The sequence below is a fragment of the Hypanus sabinus genome, chromosome 9, assembly GCF_030144855.1.
Source record: "Hypanus sabinus isolate sHypSab1 chromosome 9, sHypSab1.hap1, whole genome shotgun sequence".
NCBI classification, from domain to species: domain Eukaryota; kingdom Metazoa; phylum Chordata; class Chondrichthyes; order Myliobatiformes; family Dasyatidae; genus Hypanus; species Hypanus sabinus.
In genome coordinates, this window is record NC_082714.1 from 80,247,493 (window position 1) to 80,263,117 (window position 15,625).

General features: G+C 58.8%; 1 protein-coding gene across 1 annotated transcript in view; it reads right to left on the reverse strand.

Annotated features, from left to right (window-relative positions):
• Window positions 1–15,625, reverse strand: part of LOC132400063 (phospholipid-transporting ATPase ID-like) — a 153,049-nt gene that overhangs the window by 81,946 nt on the left and 55,478 nt on the right. The window contains 3 exon segments of the mRNA XM_059981146.1: window positions 4,026–4,189; window positions 8,168–8,281; window positions 9,182–9,240. Coding sequence (XP_059837129.1) covers window positions 4,026–4,189; window positions 8,168–8,281; window positions 9,182–9,240 — 337 coding nt within the window.

Consider the following 15,625-nt stretch of genomic DNA (forward strand, 5'->3'; position numbering starts at 1 on the left):
GAGGGGGAAGGAAGGAGGGGGAGGAAGGAGGGGAGGAAGGAGGGGGAAGGAAGGAGGGGGAATGAAGGAGGGGGAAGGAAGGAGGGGGAAGGAAGGAGGGGAAAGGAAGGAGGGGGAAGGAAGGAGGGGGAGGAAGGAGGGGGGAGGAAGGAGGGGGAGGAAGGAGGGGGAAGGGAAGAGAGGGAAAGGAAGGAGGGGAAGGAAGGGGAGTAAGGGGAAGGAAAGGGGGAGGGAGGGGTAAGGAAGGAGGGGGAAAGGAAGGGGGGAAGGAGGGGGAGGAAGGGGGAGGAAGGAGGGGGAAGGAAGGGGAGTAAGGGGGAAGGAAGGGAAGGAAAGGGGGAAGGGAGGGGGAAGGAAGGAGGGGGAAAGGAAGGGGGAAGGAAGGGGAGGAAGGGGGAAGGAAGGAGGGGAAGGAAGGGGGAAGGAAGGAGGGGGAGGAATGAGGGGGAGGAAGGAGGGGGAAGGAAGGAGGGGAGGAAGGGGAGTAAGGGGGAAGGAAAGGGGAAGGAAAGGGGGAGGGAGGGGTAAGGAGGGGGAAAGGAAGGGGGGAAGGAGGGGGAAGGAAGGGGAGTAAGGGGGAAGGAAAGGGGAAGGAAAGGGGGAAGGGAGGGGTAAGAAGGAGGGGGAAAGGAAGGGGGGAAGGGGGAGGAAGGGGGAAGGAAGGAGGGGGAGGAAGGAGGGGGGAAGGATGGAGGGGGATGGAAGGAGGGGGAAGGAAGGAGGGGGAAGGAAGGAGGGGGAAGGGGAAGGGGAAGGAAGGGGAAGGAAGGAGGGGAAGGAAGGAGGGGGAAGGAAGGAGGGGGAAGGAAGGAGGGGGAGGAAGGAGGGGGAGGAAGGAGGGGGAAGGAAGGAGGGGGAGGAAGGAGGGGAAGGAAGGAGGGGAAGGAAGGAGGGAGAGGAAGGAGGGGAAGGGAGGAGGGGGTAGGGAAGAGGGGAAAGGGAAGAGAGGGAAAGGAAGGAGGGGGAAGGAGGGGAGTAAGGGGGAAGGAAAGGGGAAGGAAAGGGGGGAGGAGGGGTAAGGAAGGAGGGGGAAAGGAAGGGGGGAAGGAGGGGGAGGAAGGGGGAGGAAGGAGGGGGAAGGAAGGGGAGTAAGGGGGAAGGAAAGGGGAAGGAAAGGGGGAAGGGAGGGGAAGGAAGGAGGGGGAAAGGAAGGGGAAGGAAGGGGGAGGAAGGGGGAAGGAAGGAGGGGGAAGGAAGGGGGAAGGAAGGAGGGGGAGGAATGAGGGGAAAGGAAGGAGGGGGAAGGAAGGAGGGGAGGAAGGGGAGTAAGGGGAAGGAAAGGGGAAGGAAAGGGGGAGGGAGGGGTAAGGAGGGGGAAAGGAAGGGGGGAAGGAGGGGGAGGAAGGGGGAGGGAGGAGGAGGGGAAGGAAGGGGTAAGGGGGAAGGAAGGGAAGGAAAGGGGGATGGGCGGGGTAAGGAAGGAGGGGGAAAGGAAGGGGGGAAGGACGGGGTGAGGGGGAAGGAAGGAGGGGAGGAAGGAGGGGGAAGGATGGAGGGGGATGGAAGGAGGGGGAAGGAAGGAGGGGGAAGGAAGGAGGGGGAAGGAAGGGGGAAGGAAGGGGGAAGGAAGGAGGGGGAAGGAAGGAGGGGAAGGAAGGAGGGGGAAGGAAGGAGGGGGAAGGAAGGAGGGGGAGGAAGGAGGGGAGGAAGGAGGGGAGAAGGAGGGGGAAGGAAGAGGGGGAGGAAGGAGGGGGAAGGAAGGAGGGGAAGGAAGAGGGGGCAGGAGGGGGAAGGTCGGAGGGGGAAGGGCCAGGAGGGGCATGGCGTAGGCGGCGTGGCCTCTGGAAGGGGGAAGGAAGGGGAGTAAGGGGGAAGGAAAGGGGCAGGCCTTGGCCGGACGGGGGTGAAGGAGGTGGGGGAAAGGAAGGGGGAAGGCAGGGGGAGGAAGGGGGGAGGAAGGAGGGGGAAGGAGGGAGTCAAGGGGAAGGAAAGGGAAGGAAAGGTGGGAAGGGAGGGGGAAGGAAGGAGGGGGGAAAGGAAAGGGGAAGGAAGGGGGAGGAAGGGGGAAGGAAGGAGGGGGAAGGAAGGGGGAAGGAAGGAGGGGGAGGAAGGAGGGGAAGGAAGGAGGGGGAGGAAGGAGGGGAGGAAGGGGAGTAAGGGGGAAGGAAAGGGGAAGGAAAGGGGGAGGGGAGGGTAAGGAGGGGGAAAGGAAGGGGGGAAGGAGGGGGAGGAAGGGGGGAGGGAGGAAGGAGGGGGAAGGAAGGGGGAGTAGGGGGAAGGAAGGGGAAGGAAAGGGGGAAGGGAGGGGTAAGGAAGGAGGGGGAAGGAAGGGGGAAGGAAGGGGGAGGAAGGGGGAGGAAGGAGGGGAGGAAGGAGGTGGGAAGGAAGGAGGGGGATCGGTCTTCGTCGGGCCGTCAAGGAGGAGGGGAAGGAAGGAGGGGGGCTTCCGTTGCTTCTTCCTTTGGTCCCTTCCTTCTTTGTCCTTCTTGTTCATTCTCTTGAGAAGGGAAGGGGGGAAGGAGGAGGGAAGGCGGGTGAAGCGAGGCCCCTAGGGGGAAGGAAGGAGGGGGTCAGGAACCTTCCTTTTTCGAACCGCTGATCAGGGTTTACTCCTCCCCTCTGCCACTGAGGAGTTAGGAAAGTGGCATGTCCCTGGCACAGACTGTCATGTAGGGAAGTCTCCAACACACAGGACTCCTACTCCCTTCAAGGGTGTTCCCTCTTATCCCCTTCATTCTCCTCCCTCTCCCTCTTGCCGTCCTCCCCAAACCCCTCAGCTTTTGCCCCTCCCCTTTCTCCATAGCCCCCTCCCTCGCAAACATCCATCCACCCTGTTCCCCTGCCTGTGACCCTGTGAGGAGCAGTGGGGAGAGAGGGTACTGACTTCACCCCAGGAATAGACGCCCACTCCCGTCTCCTCAGGGTGGAGGGTGAGGGACGGAGGGGCAGACCCGACCAGCATCGACTGGGCTCTCACCCCCGCCTCCCCGCGACCCCTGTCCCAACCCTCCCCAAACTTTTGCCCCGGTTGACATATCTGTCCATTCTTCCCCCCGGGGGGGGGGGCAAATGTCCAGGAGGATGAAGCAGAGCAGGGGTGGGTAGGTGATCACGGGTTGGGGATGACAGGTACCGCACGGAGGGGAAGGGGGCGATTCCAGCCCAGGGCACTGACCCCAGTCCCAGAGGTTGGACTGCCGTTCGTTAAACCCTCTGTTTGTTGCTCAAAACTCGAGCTTATTCCCCGTCTCAATTCTCCTGCCCCTATCCCCCCATTCCCTCAACAACAGGACTCCATCCACCTCTGACTCTGAGGGGTGTCACAGGGCTGGGGTTCCACGGGCTCCCTGCCTGCCTTCCGGGTGAAGAGACACCCTCCCTGTCCCAGTCTGAGATGGTGACCTCTTGTCCTCAACTCCGCAGCCCCAGGGGGAGACACCCTCCCCTTCAAGCCACGACGGGATCTCCCCTCGTGCTTCCAAATCCCAGGGAACGCAGTCCGGGTTACCTCGATCGGTGTCCCCGATCTTCGCTGCAGTCCCTCCGTGGTAGGGATGTTGTTTCCGGGGCTGGGGGGGGGGGGGCCGCACCGTGCACAGCCCTCCGGGCGCACTCTCACTGGGGCAGTGAGAGATTGTCATCGTTGTACTCAAACCTTCCATCTCCGCTCCTGATCACGTGCCGCCCCTTTGAACATCAATGCTAACCCCATCTCACACCATGATATTCAGACAAAGATAGCCTCACCCCGCCATCCCGTTCCTCATTCTGGCTCACCTCTCCTCAGCTGCCCACCACCCTTCCTCCCACGGTCCACTCTCCTCTCCTAGCAGATCGCTCCTCAGCTCCTTACCCCTTCCAATGAACACCTCCACCCGCCCACCCAGCTACCCCGTGCCTGGTCTCACCCATCGCCTGCCAGCTTGCCACACTCCCCCTTGCCCACCCCTCCCGATGAAGGGTCTTGGTGTTTACCCCAGCAACCCCTGGGAGCCGCTGCCTGACCTGCCGAGTTCCTCCAGCACCCCGAGCGCGAAGATGCTGGCGCGTAACTTCCATATCTCTCGCCCGCTCGCTCCTAAAACCGCCCCCCACAACCAGAAGGCCCCCGCCCATTCGGTGGTGCAGGCCAGGCCGGGAGAAGACTCACGTAGTCGTCTGTGGCGTCTTTGACGGCAGTGATGGTCAAGACTAGGACCAAAGGCACAATGGTGGTGAACCAGGACAGCGAGGAAATCTGCGGGATGAGCTGCAAGGGGAGAAGGAGCCAGGAGAGGTTAGTGTGACGGAAGGGGGGGTGGGAGGGAGAGGGATGGGGACAGCGGACATCAGGGGAAAGTAAGCGGGGTGTGAAAGGATCGCTTTCCCTATCCCAGACCCCCATCCCCAGTTGTGTGGCAACGCCAGAGACCCAGGGCCTGGACTCCAGATCAGGGCTTCGTGTCCGACTCTGGGCCTGGACTCCAGATCAGGGCTTCGTGTCCGACTCTGGGCCTGGACTCCAGATCAGGGCTTCGTGTCCGACTCTGGGCCTGGACTCCAGATCAGGGCTTCGTGTCAGACTCTGGGCCTGGACTCCAGATCAGGGCTTCGTGTCCGATTCTGGGTTGCAGACTCCAGATCAGGGCTTCGTGTCCAACTCTGGGCCTGGACTCCAGATCAGGGCTTCGTGTCCGACCCTGGGCCTGGACTCCAGATCAGGGCTTCGTGTCCGACTCTGGGCCTGGACTCCAGATCAGGGCTTCGTGTCCGACTCTGGGCCTGGACTCGAGATCAGGGCTTCGTGTCCGACTCTGGGCCTGGACTCGAGATCAGGGCTTCATGTCCGACTCTGGGCCTGGACTCCAGATCAGGGCTTCGTGTCCGACTCTGGGCCTGGACTCCAGATCAGGGCTTCGTGTCCGACTCTGGGCCTGGACTCCAGATCAGGGCTTCGTGTCCCACCCTGGGCCTGGACTCCAGATCAGGGCTTCGTGTCCGATTCTGGGTTGCAGACTCCAGATCAGGGCTTCGTGTCCGACTCTGGGCCTGGACTCCAGATCAGGGCTTCGTGTCCGACCCTGGGCCTGGACTCCAGATCAGGACTTCGTGTCCGACTCTGGGCCTGGACTCCAGATCAGGGCTTCGTGTCAGACTCTGGGCCTGAACTCCAGATCAGGGCTTCGTGTCCGACTCTGGGCCTGGACTCCAGATCAGGGCTTCGTGTCTGACCCTGGGCCTGGACTCCAGATCAGGGCTTCGTGTCCGACCCTGGGCCTGGACTCCAGATCAGGGCTTCGTGTCCGACTCTGGGCCTGGACTCCAGATCAGGGCGGGGCCTGGACTCCAGATCAGGGCTTCATGTCCGACCCTGGGCCTGGACTCCAGATCAGGGCTTCGTGTCCGACTCTGGGCCTGGACTCCAGATCAGGGCTTCGTGTCAGACTCTGGGCCTGGACTCCAGATCAGGGCTTCGTGTCCGACCCTGGGCCTGGACTCCAGATCAGGGCTTCGTGTCCGACTCTGGGCCTGGACTCCAAATCAGGGCTTCGTGTCCGACTCTGGGCCTGGACTCCAGATCAGGGCTTCGTGTCCGACTCTGGGCCTGGACTCCAGATCAGGGCTTCGTGTCCGACTCTGGGCCTGGACTCCAGATCAGGGCTTCGTGTCCCACCCTGGGCCTGGACTCCAGATCAGGGCTTCGTGTCCGATTCTGGGTTGCAGACTCCAGATCAGGGCTTCGTGTCCGACTCTGGGCCTGGACTCCAGATCAGGGCTTCGTGTCCGACCCTGGGCCTGGACTCCAGATCAGGACTTCGTGTCCGACTCTGGGCCTGGACTCCAGATCAGGGCTTCGTGTCAGACTCTGGGCCTGAACTCCAGATCAGGGCTTCGTGTCCGACTCTGGGCCTGGACTCCAGATCAGGGCTTCGTATCCGACCCTGGGCCTGGACTCCAGATCAGGGCTTCGTGTCTGACTCTGGGCCTGGACTCCAGATCAGGGCTTCGTGTCAGACTCTGGGCCTGGACTCCAGATCAGGGCTTCGTGTCCGACCCTGGGCCTGGACTCCAGATCAGGGCTTCGTGTCCGACTCTGGGCCTGGACTCCAGATCAGGGTTTCGTGTCCGACTCTGGGCCTGGACTCCAGATCAGGGCTTCGTGTCCGACTCTGGGCCTGGACTCCAGATCAGGGCTTCGTGTCCGACTCTGGGACTGGACTCCAGATCAGGGCTTCGTGTCCGACTCTGGGCCTGGACTCCAGATCAGGGCTTCGTGTCCCACCCTGGGCCTGGACTCCAGATCAGGGCTTCGTGTCCGATTCTGGGTTGCAGACTCCAGATCAGGGCTTCGTGTCCGACTCTGGGCCTGGACTCCAGAACAGGGCTTCGTGTCCGACTGGGCCTGGACTCCAGATCAGGTCTTCGTGTCCGACCCTGGGCCTGGACTCCAGATCAGGGCTTCGTGTCCGACTCTGGGCCTGGACTCCAGATCAGGGCTTTGTGTCCGACCCTGGGCCTGGACTCCAGATCAGGGCTTCGTGTCCGACTCTGGGCCTGGACTCCAGATCAGGGCGGGCCTGGACTCCAGATCAGGGCTTCATGTCCGACCCTGGGCCTGGACTCCAGATCAGGGCTTCGTGTCCGACTCTGGGCCTGGACTCCAGATCAGGGCTTCGTGTCAGACTCTGGGCCTGGACTCCAGATCAGGGCTTCGTGTCCGACCCTGGGCCTGGACTCCAGATCAGGGCTTCGTGTCCGACTCTGGGCCTGGACTCCAAATCAGGGCTTCGTGTCCGACTCTGGGCCTGGACTCCAGATCAGGGCTTCGTGTCAGACTCTGGGCCTGGACTCCAGATCAGGGCTTCGAGTCCGACTCTGGGCCTGGACTCCAGATCAGGGCTTCGTGTCCGACTCTGGGCCTGGACTCCAGATCAGGGCTTCGTGTCCGACTCTGGGCCTGGACTCCAGATCAGGGCTTCGTGTCCGACTCTGGGCCTGGACTCCAGATCAGGGCTTCGTGTCCGACTCTGGGCCTGGACTCCAGATCAGGGCTTCGTGTCCGACTCTGGGCCTGGACTCCAGATCAGGGCTTCGTGTCCGACTCTGGGCCTGGACTCCAGATCAGGGCTTCGTGTCCGACTCTGGGCCTGGACTCCAGATCAGGGCTTCGTGTCCGACTCTGGGCCTGGACTCCAGATCACGGCTTTGTGTCCAACTCCAGATCCCATTCTCCCTACCCTGCTCTCTCATTCCTGATCTTCAGGGCTGGGCCTCCTTGTTCCACTCTCCCGATCCCAATCTTCAGGGCCTATTCTCTGTATCCCACTCTCCTGGACCCAATCACCCAATCCCAGTCTCCTAATCCTGGTGTGTTTACTCTGGTCTCCCAATCCTGCTCTCCCGATCCCAGTCTTCAGGGCCTGCTCACCCTCTCTCCTGGGCCCAATAACCCAATCCCAGTCTCCTGATCTTTTTCTCCAAATCCGAGTCCTGGGACAAACAAGAGAAAATCTGCAGATGCTGGAAATCCAAGCAACACGCCCAAAAGTGCAAAAAAACAACCGGAAACATTGACTGCTTATTTCCACGGATGCTCCCTGGCCTGCTGAGTTCCTCCAGCATATGCGTGTTACTTTGCGGCCTGGGATCCTGTGGCTTTACAGGGAGCGGGGAAGAGGGTCCTGTTGGGATTGGGGAAACGGGGGTCCCAGAGGGACAGATATCCAGTGTGAGCCTCACGCCAATCCAATAGCAGGTCACTGGAGTTAACCCTTTGGAGGAGACAGCGAGGCCCCAGTGCTCCAAGGAGGAAAGGCTTCTGGGGATGGGGAGAAGATTCAAGAAAATTCCAGGGCTGTTAAGATTCCAATTCCTTCCCCTCCTCCCTCCAGTGCCAAGTGTGTGGAGAACCAGACACTGACTGAGAGTCCAATCCCTTCTTGGATATACACGCCTCCCCCTTCCCCCACCAAAACAAATCCTTTACAAGCCAAAGGCACACCCCCCTCTAGAAAGCATGACCTTCATGGAACCTCAGGGCACACAGCAAGATCCCACAAACTGCCCCAGGAGTGGGTCGAGGGGTAATGCTCAGCCTAAGAACAGTGGGGGGGGAGGGGGGTCCTTCCATCTCACCCCTCCCACATCTCCTGGCAGTGGGACGCTTCCTGAGTCCAATCCCTCCCTTGCCCACTTCTGGCCCTCCCCAGCACCCCCCCCCCCATGGTGTAGCCCAAGACAAATGTACCTGCAGAATCAGCAAGAACAGGAAGTAGGTGTTGGCCACCTCCTGGAACTGCTCGAAGAGGTTGACAGGCAAGAAGGTAATCATGTTGTACTTGGACGTCTTGATGCAATTGTTCTGTTCGGGTGGGGGGAGAGGAAAAGAGCGAAGGGAGAGGGGGTTGAGGGAAGTGAGCAGCTGCCAGAAAACATGTCAACCCAACAGACCCCATCCCCCACCTGTGGGGAGGCTCCCACCTCCAACCTCTCCCTTCTCTTGTAAGGTACCAGGGCCATCTCTCAAACGCCCAGGGTTGGCTCGGTCCCAGTCTCTGAGCTCTAACCAAATTTCATGACCCTTGACCCCAGGCAGATCCTCCAGTCTGACCTGTCACCCGACTGCTGACCTCCAGGCCCTCGAGTACTTGACATCCTGGGAGAATGATTCTCACCGAATACCCTGCCTCTACCCCCCCCCCACCCCCCATAACCTTAAAAACCTCTATCAGGTCTCCCCTCAGTCTCCAGAGAGAACAGCCCAACTTTGTCCAACCTCTCCTCACAGCTCATGCCTTCGAATCCAGGCAGCATCCTGGTGATCCATTTCTGCTCCCTCTCCAAAACTTCCACATCCTTCCTACAGCGGGGCGACCAAACTGTACACAATACTCCAGATGCGGCCTAACCAGAGTTGTACAAAGTTGCACCTTATTACCTGACCCCGGAACTCAATTCCTCCAATAATAAAGGCAAGCACCCTCTTTACCAACCCATTGTCCTGTGCAGCCACTTTCAGGGATCTGTGGAACTGGACCCCAAGATCCTGCCATCAACCGTGTTAAACACCCTGCCCTTACATTCGACCTCCCAATCCGCAACATCTCACACGTGCCTGGATTAAACGGCATCTGCCATTTCACCGCCCCAATCTGTATCTCACTGCACCCTTCCACATGGTCCTCTGCTCCACCGATTTTGGGGTTGGCCGTAGGCTGACTGACCATTCTCACCACCCACTCCACCGCCCGAGGACACTCACCGCATATTGGAACTTCTCGTTGTATTCCCGAGCGTTAGCCTTCACCCTGCGCTCCTCCTCTGGAGAGAATGACAAGACAGTGAGTCTCCCAGAGGGTTGGGTGGGGGGAAGGAAGGGGAGGGGAGGAGCACCAGGAATTCAGAATGAGCAGGGTAGGGGTGGAGTGAGGGTTAATTATAATGCACCCATCGCACACCCGCCTGATTCTGGGCTCTGGTGTAGAGCTCTGCAGTCACAAACAACTCTTCCTGGTCCAGGTTATTAAACACTATGGCTAAGAAAGTTCGCCAGGCCACCCTCTCCCTCGAGGCTAAGGACATTCAGCGTGGCCCCGATGACCCTCTCTGATTTCGATTGATCCATCCCATCTGGATGTATCACGGTTTGCCACGGCAACTGCTCTGCCTGAGACTGCGGGAAAGTGATGCGGACACAGCTCATCACGGAGACCAGCCTCCCCTCCACGGACTCTGACTACACTTCCCACTGCGTCAGGAAAGCAGCCAGTGTCATCAAAGATTATGCAGACTCTTCTCTCCTCTCCCATCGGGAAGATACAAAAAGTCGAGAACACATACCAGGATCAAGGACAGGTTCCACCCCGCTGTTCTCAAACTCTTGAACGGGCCTCACACACACTGAAAGATGAACACTTGATCTCCCAATCTCCCTCGTGGTGGCCCACACACTTATCTGCCTGCACCGCCCTCTCTCTGTAACTGTGACACTCTATTCTGCATTCTGTTTTCATTTGTACTGCCTTGATGAACAAAGACGGGGAGGGGGCAGGGGCTGGAGGGAGTTACAGAGATGAGAGAGGTGAAGAGACTAGAGGGGGGTCACAGAGACGGGGGGGAGGGTAGAGGTGGGTGGGGGTCACAGAGGGGGGAGTAGAGGTGGGTGGGGGTTACGGAGACGGGGGAGGGTAGAGGTGGGTGGGGGTCACAGAGACGGGGGGTAGAGGTGGGTGGGGGTTAAGGAGACGGGGGAGGGTAGAGGTGGGTGGGGGTCACAAAGACGGGGGTAGAGGTAGGTGGGGGTTACGGAGACGGGGGGAGGGTAGAGGTGGGTGGGGGTCACAGAGACGGGGGGGGTAGAGGTAGGTGGGGGTTACGGAGACGGGGAAGGGAGTAGTGGCCAGAGTATAGAGACAAGGAGGAGCGTTGGAGCTGGAGGTGGTCACAGAGACAGAGCCTTCATGACAGGGCTAACTGGATGGGGCATCCATAGATCCACTGAAGAAGTATTTTGAGAGAGTTTTCACTGTGGAAGTCACCAGCAGAATGCCAGAAATTCAGGAACTTCAGGGCAGAGTTGAGTGCAATTGTTAGTACTGGGAGGGGGGGGGTGTTTGGGAAGCTGAAAGGTCTGAAGGTGGAAAAGTCACCTGGACCAGATGGGCTACACCCCGGGGTTCTGAAAGGGGTGGCTAAAGAGATTGTGGAGGCACTAGTCATAATCTTTCAGGAGTCGCAAGGTTCTAGATGGTTCTGGAGAAATGGAAAATTCAAATGTCTTTCCGTTCTTTAAGAAGAGAGGGAGGCAAAAGACAGGGAATTATGAACTATTTAGCCAGACTTCAATGGTTGGCAAGATGACAGAATCCATTATTCAGGATGAGGTTTTGGGGCTCCTGCAGGCCCATTGTCATAGCCTCCCTTATCGAGGCTAAAGTCAACATGGTTTCCTTAAACCTGTTGGAATACCTTGAGGAGGTAACAGGCTGGATGGACAAAGGAGAGACAGTGGATGTTGTTTATCTGGATTTTCAGAAGCCTTTGACAAGGCTGCCAAACCAGATATTTCAAGAAAGATACCAGCATGGACAGGAGATTGACTAGCAGGAGGCTAACAGTGGGAGTAAAGGGGGTCTTTTCTTGTTGGCTGCCGGTAACAAGTGATGTTCCACTAGTTGAGTTTGCTACTTTTCATGTTCCACGTTAATGATCGGGGTGATGGAACTGATGGCTTTGTGGCCAATTGATAACAAACATAGACTGGTGGGGAAGGTAGTATTGGGAAGTAGCGGGTCTGCAGAGAACAGACAGGTGAATGGGCAGAAAGTGGAGGTGAAAGGTACTGCATGGTCATGCAATTTGGTAAAATAAAAGGCCTAGGCTATTTTCCAAGCAGGGAGTGAAATCAGTGAATGAGGAGCAGAGGGACTTGGAAGTCCTCGTACAGGATACCCTGAAGGTTAATTTGCAGGCTGAGTACCCAGTGGTCAGGAAGGAAAATGCAATGTTAGCATTCATTTCTAAAGGACTGGAATATAAATGCAAGGATGTAATGCTGAGGATTTATAAGCCATTGGTGAGACCGCACTTGGAGTACTGCCAGCAGTTTTGAGTGCTATGCCTAAGAAAGGACGGAGAGGGCACTGAATAGAGTCCACAGGAGGTTCCTGACAACGATCACAGAAATGCTGAGCGTTTGACGGCACAGGGAATGAAGGGGGAATATTGAAATGCCTACACAGAGTGGATGTGGAGAGGATCTTTCCAACACTGGAGGAGTCAAGGACCAGAGGACGCAGCCGAAAAACAGAGGGATGTCCCTTGACAATAGACATGAGGAGCAACTTCTTCAGCAAACTGGGGGAGAATCTGTGGAATTCAATGCCAGGACGGTGGTGGGGGCCAGGTCTCTGGTGCATTTAAAGCAGACGTTGATATGTTCTTGATTAATAAAGGCAGCAGAGGTTAGAGGGAGATGGCAAAATGGGGTTTTGAGTAAAAAGTAACTCAGCCATGATCAAATGGCGGACCAAACACGACAGGCCGAAAGCCTAATTCTGCTCCGATGACCCTAGTGAGAGTGTGCATGGGGTGGGGGGGGGGGTACAAATAGGAAGGCGTGGGGTCCGTAGGGAGTGCGGATGATTGGGGTGAAGGGGAACGGCTGAGGTCCATAGGGAGTGCGGATGTTGGGGGAGAATGGGAAAGGCATGGGGTCCCAAAGGGAGAGTCTGGATGGGGTGGGGGGGTACAAATAGAAAGGTGTGGGGTCCATAGGGGAGCAGAGATGGTGGGAGTGAATGGGAAGGGGTGGGGTCCATTGGGACTGTGGACGGTGGGAGTGAATGGGAAGGGGTGGGGACCCATTGGGAGTGTGGACGGTGGGAGTGAATGGGAAGGGGTGGGGTCCCATTGGGAGTGTGGACGGTGGGAGTGAATGGGAAGGGGTGGGGTCCATTGGGACCGTGGACGGTGGGAGTGAATGGGAAGGGGTGGGGTCCATTGGGAGTGTGGACGGTGGGAGTGAATGGGAAGGGGTGGGGTCCCATTGGGAGTGTGGACGGTGGGAGTGAATGGGAAGGGGTGGGGTCCCATTGGGTGTGTGGACGGTGGGAGTGAATGGGAAGGGGTGGGGTCCATTGGGACCGTGGACGGTGGGAGAGAATGGGAAGGGGTGGAGTCCATTGGGAGTATGGATGGTGGGAGGGAATGTGAAGTGGAGGGGTCCCATTGGGAGTGTGGACGGTGGGAGTGAATGGAAAAGGTTGGGGTCAAATTATGAGGGTGGACGGTGGGAGAGAATGGGAAGGGGTGGGGTCCATTGGGAGTGTGAACAGTGGGAGTGAATGGGAAGGGGTGGGGTCCCACAGGGAGAGTGAACGGTGGGAGTGAATGGGAAGGGGTGGGTTCCATTAAGAGTGTGGACGGTGGGAATGAATGGGAAGGGGTGGGGTCCATTGGTAGTGAGGACGGTGGGAGTGAATGGGAAGGGGTGGGGTCCATTGGGAGTGTGGATGCTGGGAGTGAATGGGAAGGGGTGGGGTCCATTAGGAGTGTGGACGGTGGGAGAGAATGGGAAGGGGTGGGGTCCTTTGGGAGTGTGTACGGTGGGAGTGAATGGGAAGGGGTGGGGTCCCATTGGGAGTGTGGACGGTGGGAGTGAATGGGAAGGGGTGGTATCCTTTGGGAGTGTGGATGGTGGGAGTGAATGGAAAGGAGTGGGGTCCATTGGGAGAGTGGACGGTGGGAGTGAATGGGAAGCGGTGGGGTCCCATTGGGAGTGTGGATAGTCGGAGTCAATGGGAAGGGGAAGGGTCCATGGGGAGCGTGGACAGTGGTTGTGAAGGGGAAGGGGTGGGGTCCCATTGGGAGGGTGGACGGTGGGAGCGAATGGTGGTGGGGTGGGATCCCATTGGGAGTGTGGACGGTGGCAGTGAATGGGAATGGGTGGGATCCATTGGGAGAGTGTACGGTGGGAGTGAATGGGAAGAGGTGGGGTCCATTAGGAGTGTGGACGGTGGGAGCGAATGGGGGTGGGGTGGGATCCCATTGGGAGGGTGGACGGTGGGAGTGACTGCGAAGAGGTGGGGTCCATTGGGAGAGTGGACAGTGGGAGTGAATGGGAAGGGGTGGGTTCCATTAGGAGTGTGGACGGTGGGAGCGAATGGGAAGGGGTGTGGTCCATTGGGACTGTTGACGGTGGGAGTGAATGGGAAGGGGTGGGGTCCATTGGGAGTGCGGACGGTGGAAGTGGATAGGAAGGGGTGGAGTCCCATTGGGAGTTTGGATGATGGGAGTGAATTGGAAGGGGTGGGGTCCCATTGGGAATGTGGACGGTGGGAGTGAATGGGAAGGGGTGTGGTACTATTGGGGGTGTGGTACTATTGTGAGTGTGGACGGTGGGAGTGAATGGGGGTAGGTGGGGGTCCATTAGGAGTGCGGACAGTAGGAGTGAATGGGAATGGGAGGGGTTCCATTGGGAGTGTGGATGGTGGGAGTGAATGGGAAGGGGTGGGGTCCATTGGGAGTGTGGACGGTGGGAGTGAATGGGAAGAGGTGGGGTCCCATTGGGAGTGTGGACGGTGGGAGTGAATGGGAAGGGGTGGGGTCCCATTGGGAGTGTGGACGGTGCGAGTGAATGGGAAGGGGTGGGTTCCATTGGGAGCGTGGACAGTGGTTGTGAAGGGGAAGGGATGCGGTCCCATTGGGAGTGTGGACGGTGGGTGTGAATGGGAAGGGGTGGGGTCCCATTAGGATTGTGGACCGTGGGAGTGAATGGGAAGGGGTGGGGTCCATTGGGACTGTGGACAGTGGGAGTCAATGGGGGTGGGGTCCAATTGGGAGTGTGGATGGTGGGAGGGAATGGGAAGGGGTGGGGTCCATTGGGAGTGTGGACGGAGGGAATGAATGGGAAGGGGTGGGTTCCATTAAGAGTGTGGACGGTGGGAATGAATGGGAAGGGGTGGGGTCCATTGGGACTGTGGACAGTGGGAGTCAATGGGGGTGGGGTCCAATTGGGAGTGTGAACAGTGGGAGTGAATGGGAAGGGGTGGGGTCCCACAGGGAGAGTGAACGGTGGGAGTGAATGGGAAGGGGTGGGGTCCATTGAGAGTGTGGACGGTGGGAGTGAATGGGAAGGGGTGGGGTCCATTGAGAGTGTGGACGGTGGGAGTGAATGGGAAGGGGTGGGGTCCATTGAGAGTGTGGATGGTGGGAGGGAATGGGAAGGGGTGGGGTCCATTGGGAGTGTGGACGGAGGGAATGAATGGGAAGGGGTGGGGTCCCATTAGGATTCTGGACGGTGGGAGTGAATGGGAAGGGGTGGGGTCCATTAAGAGTGTGGACGGTGGGAATGAATGGGAAGGGGTGGGGTCCATTGGGAGTGTGGACGGAGGGAATGAATGGGAAGGGGTGGGGTCCATTAAGAGTGTGGACGGTGGGAATGAATGGGAAGGGGTGGGGTCCATTGGGAGTGTGGACGGACGGAATGAATGGGAAGGGGTGGGTTCCATTAAGAGTGTGGACGGTGGGAATGAATGGGAAGGGGTGGGGTCCAATTGGGAGTGTGAACAGTGGGAGTGAATGGGAAGGGGTGGGGTCCCACAGGGAGAGTGAACGGTGGGAGTGAATGGGAAGGGGTGGGTTCCATTAAGAGTGTGGACGGTGGGAATGAATGGGAAGGGGTGGGGTCCATTTGTAGTGAGGACGGTAGGAGTGAATGGGAAGGGGTGGGGTCCATTGGGAGTGTGGATGCTGGGAGTGAATGGGAAGGGGTGGGATCCATTGGGAGTGTGGACGGTGGGAGTGAATGGGAAGGGGTGGGGTCCATTTGGAGTGTGGACGGTGGGAGTGAATGGGAAGTGGTGGGGTCCATTGGGAGTGTGGATGGTGGGAGTGAAGGGGAAGGGGTGGGGTCTCACTGGGAGTGTGCACGGTGGGAGTGAATGGGAAGGGGTGTGGTACAATTGGGGGTGTGGTACTATTGTGAGTGTGGACGGTGGGAGTGAATGGGAAGGGGTGGGGTCCATTGGGAGTGTGGATGGTGGGAGCAAATGGGAAGGGGTGGGGTCCAATGAATGGTGGGAGTGAATGGGAAGGGGTGGGGTCCATTGGGAGTGTGGACGGTGAGAGTGATTGCGAAGGAGTGGGGTCCTATGAATGGTGGGAGTGAATGGGAAGGGGTGAGGTCCCATTGGGAATGTGGACG